The following is a 12,852-nucleotide window of genomic DNA, read 5'->3' as shown; positions in this document are numbered from 1 at the left end:
AGAAGGGGCAGGTCACCCAGCCCTGGGTGAGGAGGGGCTGCACAGGCACGCAGGCCGCCAGGCTGTGTCCCGCAGGCGTTCTCAACAGTGGGGTGCAGAGACGCTGATGCCAGGGTGGCCGGTTGGACACAGCCCCCAGACAAGGTAAATGCGGCCCACACAAAGCTGTGGGGGCGGGGCCCCGGCCAGCAGATCCCCGAGGCCCTTGGGAGATGAGGTCAGTGTGGGGAGGACAGGGAGGACCCCTGTCCTCTGACGCGGCGGCCTACAGCACCAGCCATCTGCAGAGTGGATTACATGCCCTAGACTTCAGGTGAGGGGGTGGCCACCCAGGCACTTCATCACGTGGGGTTTTCATCGCCAGAACCCAGATTCAGATTCTCAGAGGATAGGCACTGAGCCCATGGAATCAATACCCGCCATGTTCAGAGGAGTGGGGTGCAGGCCCCCATGTCCAAGATGGGGCAGAGCCTCCTGAAGGCTCACTGATGGGGTGCAGCCTCCTCCCAGAGGCTCGGTGATGGGGTGCAGGCTCCTCCCTGAGATATGGTGATGGGGTGCAGTCTCCTCCCTGGAGGCTTGGTGGTGGGGTGCAGCCTCCTCCCAGAGGCTCAGTGATGGGGTGCAGGATTCTCCCTGAGATATGGTGATGGGGTGCAGTCTCCTCCCAGAAGCTCAGTGATGGGGTGCAGCCTCCCCGGAGGCCCAGGTCATGGGGTACAGCATCACCTGATGCCTGGTTGATGGGGTGCAGCCTCTCAGGATGAAGAGGTGCAGACAGCCCGATTGAAAAGTGACCGTGGCACACACAAGCTAAGACACAGAGAACGGGCACAGGGCATCCCTAAGCACAGAGAGCTGTGGCAAGCTGAGTTCCCCCATTCCGAGCCATCCCGCGCCCCGGCCAAAGAGGGTGCCCCAGCCCCAAGGAACGCAGATGCAGAGGGAGGCCGGGGTCAGAGCGGGCAGGCAGGGCGAACACGCACTCACCCAGCACACTTCTCTGCGTGCCAGTGACTCCCGGCTCCCCAGAGCCAGCGTTCGCCTTGTGTTCCAACCTCAAACATTCCCCAGGCGACCTCAGAGGAAACTTCCCCACCAGGGTCTCCATGGGGCTGCTGGCTGCCAAGCCGCTGTCTCGGGGCCTCAGGGCTGGCCTTGGGCTCCAGCTCTGTTTGGTTTTCTCCTTCCTGCCCTGGAACCTCAGACGCCCGTCTGGCCGTGAAGGCGCCCATATTCTGGGGAAGGTACAAAGCCCCTACACAGCCAGAGGCAGAGAATCTCGCTCCGGGCACGTAGCTCAGCTGTGCCCTGGGGCCGGCGTCCAGCCACCCCTGCACATGTGCCCTTGCTTGACTAAAAGCCCTGCTGGGCAGCCTCCGGCCCCTCTCATCCCAGACTCAGACTAGGAGACAGACCCATGCCCTGTGCAAACACCAGAAAGACGTGCACATCCCCACACACCCAGGGCTGCGTGTGACCGGAGGGGCCCCAACACCGGCATGCGTGGCCCACACGTCCCCCTGCTGTGGCCCAAAAGCATCCTTGGAGCCTGGGCTTGTCCCCCGTACGTGCTGCCTGACCACCCGCCGGCCTGGCCCTGCTGAGACAGGTTTTCCCATTAAGCATTAACCAGCAGCGATAAGGGCTCTGGGAAATGCCCTGGCCTGGGAGGGCCGCTCCAAGGTGGGCCCAGCTCATGGACCTGACTAGACTGGCCGGGCGAGATTAACCGGCCAGAGCAGAGTAGGGAGCTCAGGCTATAGGCCCTGCTTGGGGGTCCAACGGAAGCAAGGGACACTGTGGTTAGACTGGAGCGAGGACTTCCGGCCGCTCGCTCAGGGACCAGCGGCTGAGGGGGTCTCTCATTAGGAAACCAAGAACTCAAGAGACTGGGCCAGCCCGGAAGGAGACAAAGGCGTGGAGGGGAGTGTCCTGAGGGTGCCTGGGCCTGGAGGCGGAGGCAGCCGCAGAGCCAAGCAGGCCCACCTGGTCGTCTGCGAGCCCCTGCCCCACACTGCCCAGGGCAGTCCCCACCCGGCCCCTGGCCTCCTCACACTTGTCCCCCCGACCCACAGCACTTGAGATGGGAGTGCTCTCTTCCAAGCCAGGCGGCCCTGTGCCTCGGGACCCCTCCTCGGTGTCAGGACCTGCTCAGACCAGGTTCAACCAGCCCCCCTCCTGCTGCCCCTCACCAAGGCCAGCCCTCTTGGGCCTGTCACCCCCTCCAGCAAAGCTGGGTAGGACTCAGGGTGCCCCCAGCCCCAAGAGACCCTTGGGGATAGGCTGGAGCCCGGATGCTCAGCCCCTGGGCCTCAGAGAGACCTTCCTCCCAAAGGGAGTTTCCCAGCTCTCACGGGCCAGCAGTTCCGGCCACGAGGTGGGGCTCCTGCAACTCTGCCCCCCCGCACCCATCCTCCCCAAGGAGAGCGTCCCGTCACCAGAGGCAGCGCTGCCTGAGACCTGGACCGGCCTCCGGGTGCCCAGGGTCTGAGAGGAAGGCCTGGTGGCTGGCTAGTCTGGGGAAGCAGTGGGCGTCAGGTGAGTGCGTTTATACCTGGGGGCTGCCAGCCCCGGCACGTGGGGAAGTCTTAGTTTTCAGAGGAAGGACCCACAGAAAGGTGCTGCTATGGAAGCCAAAAGCATTCCGCTTGTACTCACCATGGAGGGAGTCATTAGCAAGCCCGAAACAAGTGCCCAGCCTTGGGCTGACAGGAAGTCTAAAGGAGGGGGCTCACCCGCGTTCTGCCTGGTGGGGGCTGGGGGTCCCACTGCGGAGGAAACACAGGGTGGAATTCAGTACAAGACCTCATGGCAGGTCTGGGGGTCCTGGGGTGACCAAGGAAGGCTCCCTGGAAGAGGTGGGCACACGTAGGCCTTGGAGGGCGAGCGGGATGCAGCTGAAGGAGCGGAGCAGCCACCTTTGTGGGGAGAGTGGAGCTGGTTCCAGGGTCCTAAGGAGCCTCCCGGAGCGGGTGGCTGGGGGGTGGGGGGTAAGGGTGGCCAAGGAGGTAGGACCATCTCCTTTCCTGGGAAAACATGACGTAAACCCCCAGAGGTTTTCCCAGCATGGCCACAGAAGATGGACACCCAAAGCTAGACAATGGGGAGAGCGGCCCGGGAGGATCAGGGATGGAGGGTGAGGGGTTCCTGGATGGGGGCTGGGAGGCCCAAGAGCACTGAGCACCCAAAGGTCTCCAGGCCCCTGTCCCCAGGAGCCTCGCTGGAGTCCAGGTCCCGCGAGGCAGACGGCGCCATCTGGTGGCTATGCGCTCACTGCACCTGCACCTCCTTGTGGTCCTGGCGGTCCAGAGGGACCCAGCACCTCCCCAGGCCTCAGAACAACCCCCGGCGCCAACAGCCAGCTCTCCCAGGGTCCTGGTGTTTTCTGGAGCAGCTTCTGGGTGGCTCCTGTGCTCCTCTGAGGACAAGATCACCAGGCTGGCCCAGGAGTCCTGCTGGCCTGCAGCAGCAAATCACTGCAGGGACGCTCTCCCCGCTCACCCTGACTGTTCTTAGACTAAAGGAGGGCGGATGCAGCAAAGTGGGCGCTCAGGGGAGGGGCGCACGCACAAACACGCACACATGCCTGCACGCACAGGTCGAGATTCTGTATAGGCGACTCATCCTGAATCTCAACCATAAAAATCTCTAGTGAAGCTACTTTAATCTCAGCATGCATACAGTCTCCGACATTTCAAAAGGAGAAGCTGACTTTCAACTCCACATGGGGAGGAGTCAGTGGCCTGTTTGAATCTGGCCTGCACAGTCCTGCTCCAGGGACCCTGCGGACCCAGCTCCTGCCATCAGCTGCTAGTAGGGCGCTCCACCAGCCACATGTGCGACACCCAACCCGCCTGGGCGTGTCCCCCAGGGCTGAGGGTCTGCCGAGGCCCGTGAGCTTCCCTGCACCCCCATACTCCATCTCCAGGGGATTCACCCAAGGGCTCCCTGCACAGGACCAACTCCGTAACTCGTGAGGCCCAGTGCAGAACGAAAATGTGCAGCTTCTTGTTCCAAAATGAAGAATTTCAAGATGATCACAGCAGGCATTAAACCAGGGAGGGACCCCTCTGAGCACGGGGTGCTGTACGCAGGGTGCAGCCTGGGAAGCCGGCCCTGACCGACACATCTCCTTTTTGTGCCTATAATCCCTCCACCTGCAGTGCTGGCCCCTCTGCTTGGGGGACAGGCTGGGCTCCTCGGGCCATGCCAGCCTCCAGGGCTACAAAACTGGAGCTCCCAGCCTTAGCCCACTCACATGTGAAACGCCTGGCCTGCTGAGCTCACAGGACATGTGGTTGGCAGGCAGTTTGGTCTGCAGGTGTGCTGGAAGCTGGGCCCTCCCCCACTCTTTGAGCTGCTCCCCTTCTCTGAACGCGGGGGATTTGGGTCAGTTCTGGGAGCACAGCTGTGTCTCCAGCCTGCCAGGCAGTGGGGCACTGACACTGTCCGTGTGTGTGTGTGTGTGTGTGTGTGTGTGTGTGTCTGGAGTCATGGGGGGGTCCCTTTCTGTCTCCTTGCTCTGCACCAGGCTGGGGAGCTGCAGAGGTGAGGGGATATCATCTGAACAGCTGCTTATTCCTGCGGGATGGCCTGGGCTGTGCCCCTAAAGCCAGGCTGACTTGGACATGGCAAAAGGGGTCCAGGCACTCATGGGCAAAGCTGGGGAGGCTCGGATGTGGAGGAACAGAGTCTCCTGACCGGCTGCAAGGTGGACTCAGGGAAGAGCTGAGCCGGGGAGTCATCTCAGGCCTGGGGTCACTGTGGGCTCATGTGGCACCCTGCTTCCCCTGCCTGTAGGTGGGAGGAGCCAGCCCGGCCAGGTGTGCTCCCTCCAGGCCCTGGGCAGGGGGGTGCAGGGGCCAGCAGCTGCTCCCGCCCCACCCTCTTTCCCACCCACATGCCGAAGGGTGGCCAGGCAGGCAGGTGGGCGAGTCCGGGCAGCGGCTGAGTCAGTGTGCGAGGAATGTTCTGGCCGCTCCCAGCTGCACCCTGCCCCTACCTGCCCCCACCTCACCTTCATCCCCAGGCGCTGCGGCCCTGAGCCTCTGCCAGGAATGCACCTTCAGCCCAGGCCTGCTCAGTGAGCCCCTGACAGCCAGCCCCTCTCCTCTCCCCAGGAGTCTGCAGACCCCTCTGGGCTTCCAAGTGGCTTACCATGGTGGGCCCCAGCTGTGGGGGGTCCTGGGGTAGAGGCAAGGAAGTGATGGGACCTCAGAGATGAGAACCCCCAGGGATGAGATGGTAGCCCCAGGCAGGGCCCAGGGTCCAGGGCCCAGGAGAGAGAGGCAGGGAGGGAGAGGGCTTCCTGGTGGAGGAGGCGTTCTACAGTGGGGGCAGGTGTGCTCTGAGGTCCAGTGAAGGCAGGGACCCAGCTGCCCAGGCCCTGCCTGCTTGGCTGGGGGTGGGGGCTGGGGGCTGGGGAGAGGTGGCCAGGAGGCCGGGCCCGGGCAGCCAAACTGGAGCCTTGGCCAGGGTCCAGCGCCTCCCTCCCTTCAGCTTCCTGCCTCGCAGAGCCCTCGCCCCTGGCCACCCCGGGCTGCCTCCTTGCCCAGGCAGACCCAGAGCTGGCTGCTGCCAGGCAGATGGGGTAGTGGGCAGGGGTTGGAGGGGCCACCCTCCCAGCTGACCCAGCCTCCTGGACCATTTCCTCCAAGCCAGCAGGGCAGAAAGATGGGGCACTCACCAGACTCCCCCAGTGTCTCAGCCCCAGCTGGCACCACAGCTCTACGTGGGCTCATTCCAGACCTCATCGCCAGGACTCCCTGTGAGTTGTGGGACTCCCAAGAGGGGTGTGGGGATAGCCAGCCAAGTGGGGGCTGCAGCTGTCCCCCCATGCGCTGAGCCTGGCCTCCACCCCAGGGCCCAACTGGGCTGTCACTGCTGGCGCCTTTGCCTTGGGTGTCCTCCTCATCTCGGGCCTCCTCTGTGCCGTCTGCTGCTGCCGCCGTTGCCACAGGAAGAAGCCCAGAGATAAGGAGGCAGTGGGCCCGGGCAGTGCCCAGGGCACCACGACCACCCGCCTGGTGAGGAGTGGCTCCTCTCCCGATCAGTCCAGAGAGGGCAGCTTGAAATCCAGGCTCCAGAGCCCAGGACAGCTGAGTGGGCTCAGCCCCAGGGACACTTTACTCCCCCCAAAACAGGGGTGACAAGGGCCTTCCTGGCAGGGAAAGTGTGTGGACAGAGGTGAGGAGGAGGCAGCATGAGAGGGGCGGCTCCGTGGGCCAGAGGGAACCACAGCAGATTCTTGAGGAAGGCCGGGGTAAACAGACACCACGTTTGGGGTGGGTTTGGTGGGTCTCACAGAGCGAAGCTGAGGGTTTGTGCCCGCCAGGTAGCCTGCCCGGAGGTGGGGGTCTTGACCCATGTCCTGCAAGGGCTGCCCGGGAGCCCAGGGCTCCGATAGGGCATTGGCGGCAGCAGCACCTGGCCCATGTCCCGACCCACCAGGTGCAGCCAGATGTGGAGAGTCTGAAATCCAGCCCCACAGCCGCTCAGCAATGGGGGCGCCTGCAGCTTTCCCTGGAGTACGACTTTGGAAGGCAGGAGGTGAAGGGCCACAGGGTCTGCGAGTTTCCGGAAAGGGTGATGGGTGAAGGGCCACCCCTGGGCCCTGGGTGGTGGGGAGCTGACAGGGCAGGCCCCTTGGCTGAGCCCACTCCCCTGGCTCCCAGATCAGGGTGGGCCTGAGGCAGGCAGCCGACCTGAGGCCTGGGGGCACCGTGGACCCCTATGCCCGGCTCAGCATCTCCACCCAGGTTGGGCACAGGCACGAGACAAAGGTGCACCGAGGCACGCTCTGCCCCGTATTTGATGAGACCTGCTGCTTCCATGTGAGTCGGGGCTGGGCGTCTGGGCGTCTAGGCGGCTGGGCAGCTGCGGGGGCTGGGCTGGGGCAGAGGGCCTGGCTCATGCCGTTGCCTCAGGTCCCGCAGGCAGAGCTGCCAGGGGCCACCCTGCAGGTGCAGCTTTTCCACTTCAGGCACTTCTCGGGGCACGAGCCCCTGGGTGAGCTCCGCCTGCCACTGGGCACCATGGATCTGCAGCACATTCTGGAGCACTGGTACCCCCTGGGCCCACCGGGTGCCACCGAGGTGAGGCATTAACCACCAGGCCACAGCCCCTCCTGCAGCCCAAGGCAGAGCTGGCAGGGACCCTGCCCTGTGGGACATGGGAGGGACTGAGGCCTGATGGGCAGCAGCTGTGGGGGCCTGAACCCCAGCTTGGCCAGAAGGGCCCTCTGGAGCTGAAGCCCTCTTGCTGCCTGCAGCCCGAGCAGGTCGGGGAGCTGTGCTGCTCCCTCCGGTACGTGCCCAGCTCAGGCCGGCTAACCGTGGTGGTGCTGGAGGCCCGAGGCCTGCGTCCAGGACTGGCAGGTGAGGGTCACATGTGCCCACGCTGGTGTACAAAGGTGGGACCCTGTGCTCAGCCCCAGCCCGAGTCAGAGTTTCCACCTCCTGCCCCTCTTGCCTGCCCAGAGCCCTACGTGAAGGTCCAGCTCATACTGAACTAGAGGAAGTGGAAGAAGAGAAAGACAGCTGGCAAAAAGGGCACGGCTGCCCCCTACTTCAACGAGGGCTTCACCTTCCTGGTGCCCTTCAGCCAGGTCCAGGTGGGCTGCCGGGAGGCAGGGACAGATCGGGACCCAGTGCCAGACCATGCTGACCAGTCTTTCTCCCCCAACCCCGCCCCGTGGCCTGTCTCTGCACAGAATGTGGACCTGGTGCTGGCCGTCTGGGACCGTGGCCTGCAGCTCCGGGCTGAGCCGGTAGGCAAGGTGCATCTGGGTGCCCGGGCCTCGGGGCAGCCCCTGCAGCACTGGGCTGACATGCTGGCCCACGCCCGGCACCCCGTCGTCCAGTGGCACCCCCTGCGGCCGGTCAGGGACGTGGACCGAGCGCTGGCTCTGCAGCCCTGCCTGTGCCTGCCCCTGCCCTGCTCGGGAACACACCATGGGCCTCGGTCTCCCCACTGAGCCCGGCCACTTGCCCAGGCTGCCCTGCAGGACCACTGCAATAAACGCCTTCTCCTGCCACTGTGTGTCTGGCTGGAGCCTGAAGGGATGCAGACACAGGACCTGGCTCCACTCACCAGGGCCCCCCACAAGGACAGGGGAGGGGCTCCTCTCCAGGCTCAGCCAGGCCCTGAGGCCTCTGACCCATCCCTGCTGGACCGCTGGGTAGGGGTGAGGAACCTCCCCAGGAGCACAGATTGCCCCCGCCCCCCCCATCACCTCTGGGGCCACCTGGGAAGACCCAGGAGGTGGGGTCCAGAGAGTCAGGCCAGCTGGGATGGGGCGGGCGGGAGGCGGCCTTGTAGGGACACAGCTCGGCGGGGCCTTCCCCGAGTGAGCAGCAGGGGGCAGCAGATGCCTTCGGAAGCAGCTGAGGCCTTTAGGGGCTCCGCCCTGGCCGCTTCCCCTCTCCGTCCCCCACACATCTGGGCTGCCTTAGCGGCTGGAGCCTCCACACTGCTGTCTCCTCTGATCCTCCCCATGGGGTTGGGGCCAAGAGCCCCTGCTCCGAGAGGGTGCCAAGTCACGGTCCCGGGGCCTCTGCAGGGTGGGGGCTGCGGAGCTGGGGGGAACGAGGGCCTCGGGCCTGGGTGAGAAGGGCAGTGCCGGGCCTGCCCGGGCAGCCAGGCGGGCCCCAAGCCCCCTCGGGTCAGAAAGGCTCCCAACGCGGGTGGCGCCACCCTCCTTAGGCTGCAGGATGTGTTCCAAGTCTCCGGAGGGGACTGTGGCAAGGCGTTCCAGGCAGGCTGGGAGGGGCCCAGCTCATGTACAGCGAGCCCCTCACTCCCAGTCCTGCTCCCCAGGCAGGGAAACATCTTCACGCAGGGAGGGGGCAGCCCACAGCCCTCAGCCGCTGTGGCAGGGTCTGGGAGGCCTCACCCCAGGAGCCAGGCTTGCAGAAGGGGGTCAGGCGTGGGCTGAAGTGGGGAACGGCCCACTGCAGGGGCCCAGTCGGGGAGCTGACCCAGCAGAGAGGCTGTGGCTGAACCCAGCAGGCAGCCCCATCGGTGAGCTGGACACTGACCTCGGGCAAGGTGGGGTGAGGTGCGCATCCTTGAAGGGTGACCCCTCGGCTGACCTGAGCCGTGTGCCTGGCCGACGCCACAGGCAGAGCCAGGCACCAGTGTCCTCAGGCTCCTTACAAGAACCGCAGAGGCGTCTCCAGCACGTCACTGAGCCCTAAATAGAGCCGCCCAGCCGCGGCGCCCCACCAAGACTTCTTGGACTGGGTGGCAGCATGCGGCCAGGCCAGGCGGCTGGACAGGTGGGGAGGTCTCTGTGGCTTCCTCGCCCCCATTGGTCTGAGGAGGACTCCATGCCCTTTCTGAGCAGGGGCCCAGCCTGGGGGAGGCCATTTATACCCCTCCCCCTGGGCCCACCAGCCCAACTCGCCACCGCCGGCCTGACCTCACGCCCAGCCCTGCTGCCCAGATTCTAGGTGAGGCCCAGCCCGGCCCGCTGAGGCCGGGGGACAGGGCATGGCTTGAGCTAGTTTGAGGGAGGACTCCCTGAGGCAGGGGTCTGGGGGTCTGGGGGATGCCACCAGCTGCCCCCTTTGGGGGCCTCCACAGACCAGGGAATGAGAGGGAGAGGCTTAGGGAGGCAGCTCTGGCTCGAGGCAGGTCCTAGACAGGCCCTGACAACCAGGCTTCACCTCTGGGGACCCTGGAAGGACAGTTTAGGAGTCAAGAAACCCCCGAAGCTGAGCCCCCGGGCCACACTGAGGAGCGGTCCTTCCACACACTTAGCCCCAAAGCCAAAGACGGAGGGTTAAAAATAACAGCGTCACTCAGGCGGCCACCTGCGCTGGCCTGTCCCCCCCTCCCTCAGGGACAGCTGCAGCTCCTCAGGCTATGCCTGGGACATTTTGGGAACACTTTCTCCTCTTACTTCTCACCCTGGGGAATTCCAAGACGTTGTCCTTGAAGGAGGTCAGAGTACCGGGTGGGGCGGGAGGGGGGTGTCAGCGGGAGGCCTGCACTCTTTACCAGCTACTGGGAGAAGGCGTCGTGGTAGCCAGGCCCAGGCAACACCTCTGCCTTCCTCTCCCCACAGGCTCCAAGCTCAGGACGTCAGGATGGGAGAGTAAGTGTACCCCGACACAGTGCCCCTACCACTCCCGCCCCGTCCACCCCATCACGAATCCCACCCCGACGGCCATGGCCCTAACCTCTCTCTTCTCTCCCCGCCCGGCCTGCGTTCTCCCTCCCTGGACAGTGAGGAGGTAAGTACCTGCTGGGGGCACAAAACATGGTGGGGAGGGGCTCCCCCAACTCGGGATAGGTCGTAGCTTGCAGCCTCAAGGCCCTGAGACCCAGGGAAGATGGTCCCTGCCCTCCCTGCTGGCAAAAAGTGCCCCACCCACCCAGAGAGGAAGTGGCTGCGCCGTGCCTTCTGGGCAGGGCAAGTGCGGCTGTGGCCTGGTCACAGGGAATCACTTCTCGTTTCTGATTCCTGCGCTTCCCGCCCCCACCTTGCCAGCCAACCTGCCCCAGACTGGCCCTGTGGCCTGACTCCTCTCCCCCAGCCCCTGCCCCCTAGCACCAGGTGCCACCTGGGCAAAGTGTCACGCACCACACAGCGCCGTGTCACAGAGCGAGGTCTGGGCCCAGGGAGGCCCAGCCTCCCCATCACGGTCTCGGGAGCCCCCAGGCTCCACTGGTCCCTGGGCAGGAGCCCCCGACCTGGCCAGGGAGTGTGGAAGGGGGTGGGGGGGTCCAGACCTGGAGGCCCTGACTCTGTCCCCTGTCCCTGCCATGCAGAAGCGGAACAGGGCCATCACGGCCCGCAGACAGCATCTGAAGGTAGGTGTGGGCACCTGGGGGGCTGTCCGGGTGGGTCTGCGGGGGTTGGGGAGCCGGCCGCAGCCCCTCACCACCTGCCCCGCTGCAGAGCGTGATGCTGCAGATCGCGGCCACGGAGCTGGAGAAGGAGGAGAGCCGCCGTGAGGCCGAGAAGCAGAATTACCTGGCAGAGCACTGCCCGCCGCTGCACATCCCGGGCTCCATGTCGGAAGTGCAGGTACTGCCACCCCCCCGCAGCCAGCCTGCCTGCTGCCTCATTTCCCCACTTGTCAAGAGGGCCAGCCGAGTGGTCAGGGCAGGGGCCGGTGACCGTGGCTGCCAAGTGTCAGGACGGCCACCCGCCCCCACGCCCACCCCTAGGAGCTCTGCAAACAGCTGCACGCCAAGATCGACGCGGCTGAAGAGGAGAAGTATGACATGGAGGTGAGGGTGCAGAAGAGCAGCAAGGAGGTGAGTGGTGGGGGCGGGCAGCGACCCCCAGGGCGCGTGGGCGGGTGGGCAGGGGCAGGGCACTGAGGCCACCGGGACCTCGGGCCCCCACCTGGCTCCCGTGCCCACAGCTGGAGGACATGAACCAGAAGCTGTTCGATCTGCGGGGCAAGTTCAAGCGGCCCCCACTGCGGAGGGTGCGCATGTCAGCCGACGCCATGCTCAAGGCCCTGCTGGGCTCCAAGCACAAGGTGTGCATGGACCTGAGAGCCAACCTTAAGCAGGTCAAGAAGGAGGACACAGAGAAGGTGCGTGCCACGGGGAGCACCACCCATGCCCACCCTGTCTCTGGGGAGCACCACCCATGCCCACCCTGTCTCTGGGGAGTACCTCCCAAACCCACCCTGTCTCTGGGGAGCACCACCCATGCCCACCCTCTCCCTGGGGAGCACCACCCATGCCCACCCTGCTGGGGGAGTACCTCCCACACCCACCCTGTCTCTGGGGAGCACCACCCACACCCACCCTCTCCCTGGGGAGCACCACCCACACCTGCCCCGCTGGGGGAGTACCACCCATGCCTGCCCTGCTGGGGGAGCACCACCCAAGCCCACCCTCTCCCTGGGGAGCACCTCCCACACCTGCCTTGTCCCTGGGGAGCACCTCCCTCCCACACCTGTCCTGCCAGGGAAGCACCTCCCACACCTGCCTTGTCCCTGGGGAGCATCTCCCACACTTGTCCTGCCAGGGAAGCACCTCCCACACCTGCCTTGTCCCTGGGAAGCACCTCCCACACCTGTCCTGCCAGGGAAGCACCTCCCACACCTGCCTTGTCCCTGGGGAGCACCTCTCACACCTGTCCTGCCAGGGAAGCACCTCCTACACCTGCCTTGTCCCTGGGGAGCACCTCCCACACCTGTCCTGCCAGGGAAGCACCTCCCACACCTGCCTTGTCCCTGGGGAGCACCTCCCACACTCGCCTGCTATGGGTCCCAATACTCACACTGCCCTGCCAGGTGTCCTGCACCACTGCCCCTCCAGGGTGCTATGCAGGGCACACTCTACTGCCCAATGCAGAGGGGAACCTGAGGCTGAAGGTGGTGTGGACCAGAGTGCATGAGTGGCTGGGTGGGCCTGAGCTCTCTCCCGCCCCCACCCCCAGGAGCGGGATCTCAGAGACGTGGGTGACTGGAGGAAGAACATCGAGGAGAAGTCAGGCATGGAGGGCCGGAAGAAGATGTTTGAGTCGGAGTCCTAGGCTCCCCGTCAGCCCACGCCTGCCCCAGGGCCCAGCTCCCAGCAGAACACGCCGGGGGCATGCACCCAGAGCCCGCCACGGAGGGCTGGCCTCATGTCCACTGTCAATAAAGGATCTGAATCCCCATGGCTGGTCTGGTCTGGCTCTCCCTAGCCTCATTGGCTGTGCTCTGGGCCCTGGCCTCGGTGGCCCGCGGTTTGGTCAGTGGCCAGCGGGGAAAGCCTGGGAGGAGGCTGCACGGGACCTGGGGGTTTCGACCTGGGAGGGAGGCTGCTTCCAGTAAGGAGGTGAGTCCGGGAAGGCCCTGCAGGGGAATCCACTCACTTGGGGAACGTGGAGGGGCG

At 65.2% G+C, this 12,852-nt stretch overlaps 2 protein-coding genes across 2 annotated transcripts; both read left to right on the top strand.

Moving 5' to 3' along the window:
* The first annotated feature begins 211 nt into the window (after positions 1-211).
* TNNI2 (troponin I2, fast skeletal type) lies at positions 212-12,634 on the top strand. The gene is made up of 6 exons (XM_064370270.1): positions 212-218; positions 10,778-10,821; positions 10,910-11,038; positions 11,182-11,271; positions 11,382-11,558; positions 12,413-12,634. Exons 3-6 carry the CDS (start codon positions 10,916-10,918, stop codon positions 12,506-12,508), a joined length of 486 nt encoding a protein of 161 aa, XP_064226340.1. The 5' UTR covers positions 212-218; positions 10,778-10,821; positions 10,910-10,915; the 3' UTR covers positions 12,509-12,634.
* Positions 5,603-7,978, top strand: SYT8 (synaptotagmin 8). The gene is given in 8 exon segments (XM_021677026.2): positions 5,603-5,770; positions 5,866-6,029; positions 6,454-6,552; positions 6,678-6,836; positions 6,930-7,097; positions 7,274-7,379; positions 7,482-7,615; positions 7,715-7,978. Coding segments are annotated over 8 exon segments (1,188 nt in total). The 5' UTR covers positions 5,603-5,676.
* Positions 12,635-12,852: the final 218 nt, after the last annotated feature.

Source organism: Aotus nancymaae, unplaced genomic scaffold (assembly GCF_030222135.1).
Source record: "Aotus nancymaae isolate 86718 unplaced genomic scaffold, 86718_ANA_hifiasm-v0.15.2.pri h1tg000106l, whole genome shotgun sequence".
Taxonomy (NCBI): domain Eukaryota; kingdom Metazoa; phylum Chordata; class Mammalia; order Primates; family Aotidae; genus Aotus; species Aotus nancymaae.
This window is presented reverse-complemented; position numbering and strand designations above follow the sequence as displayed.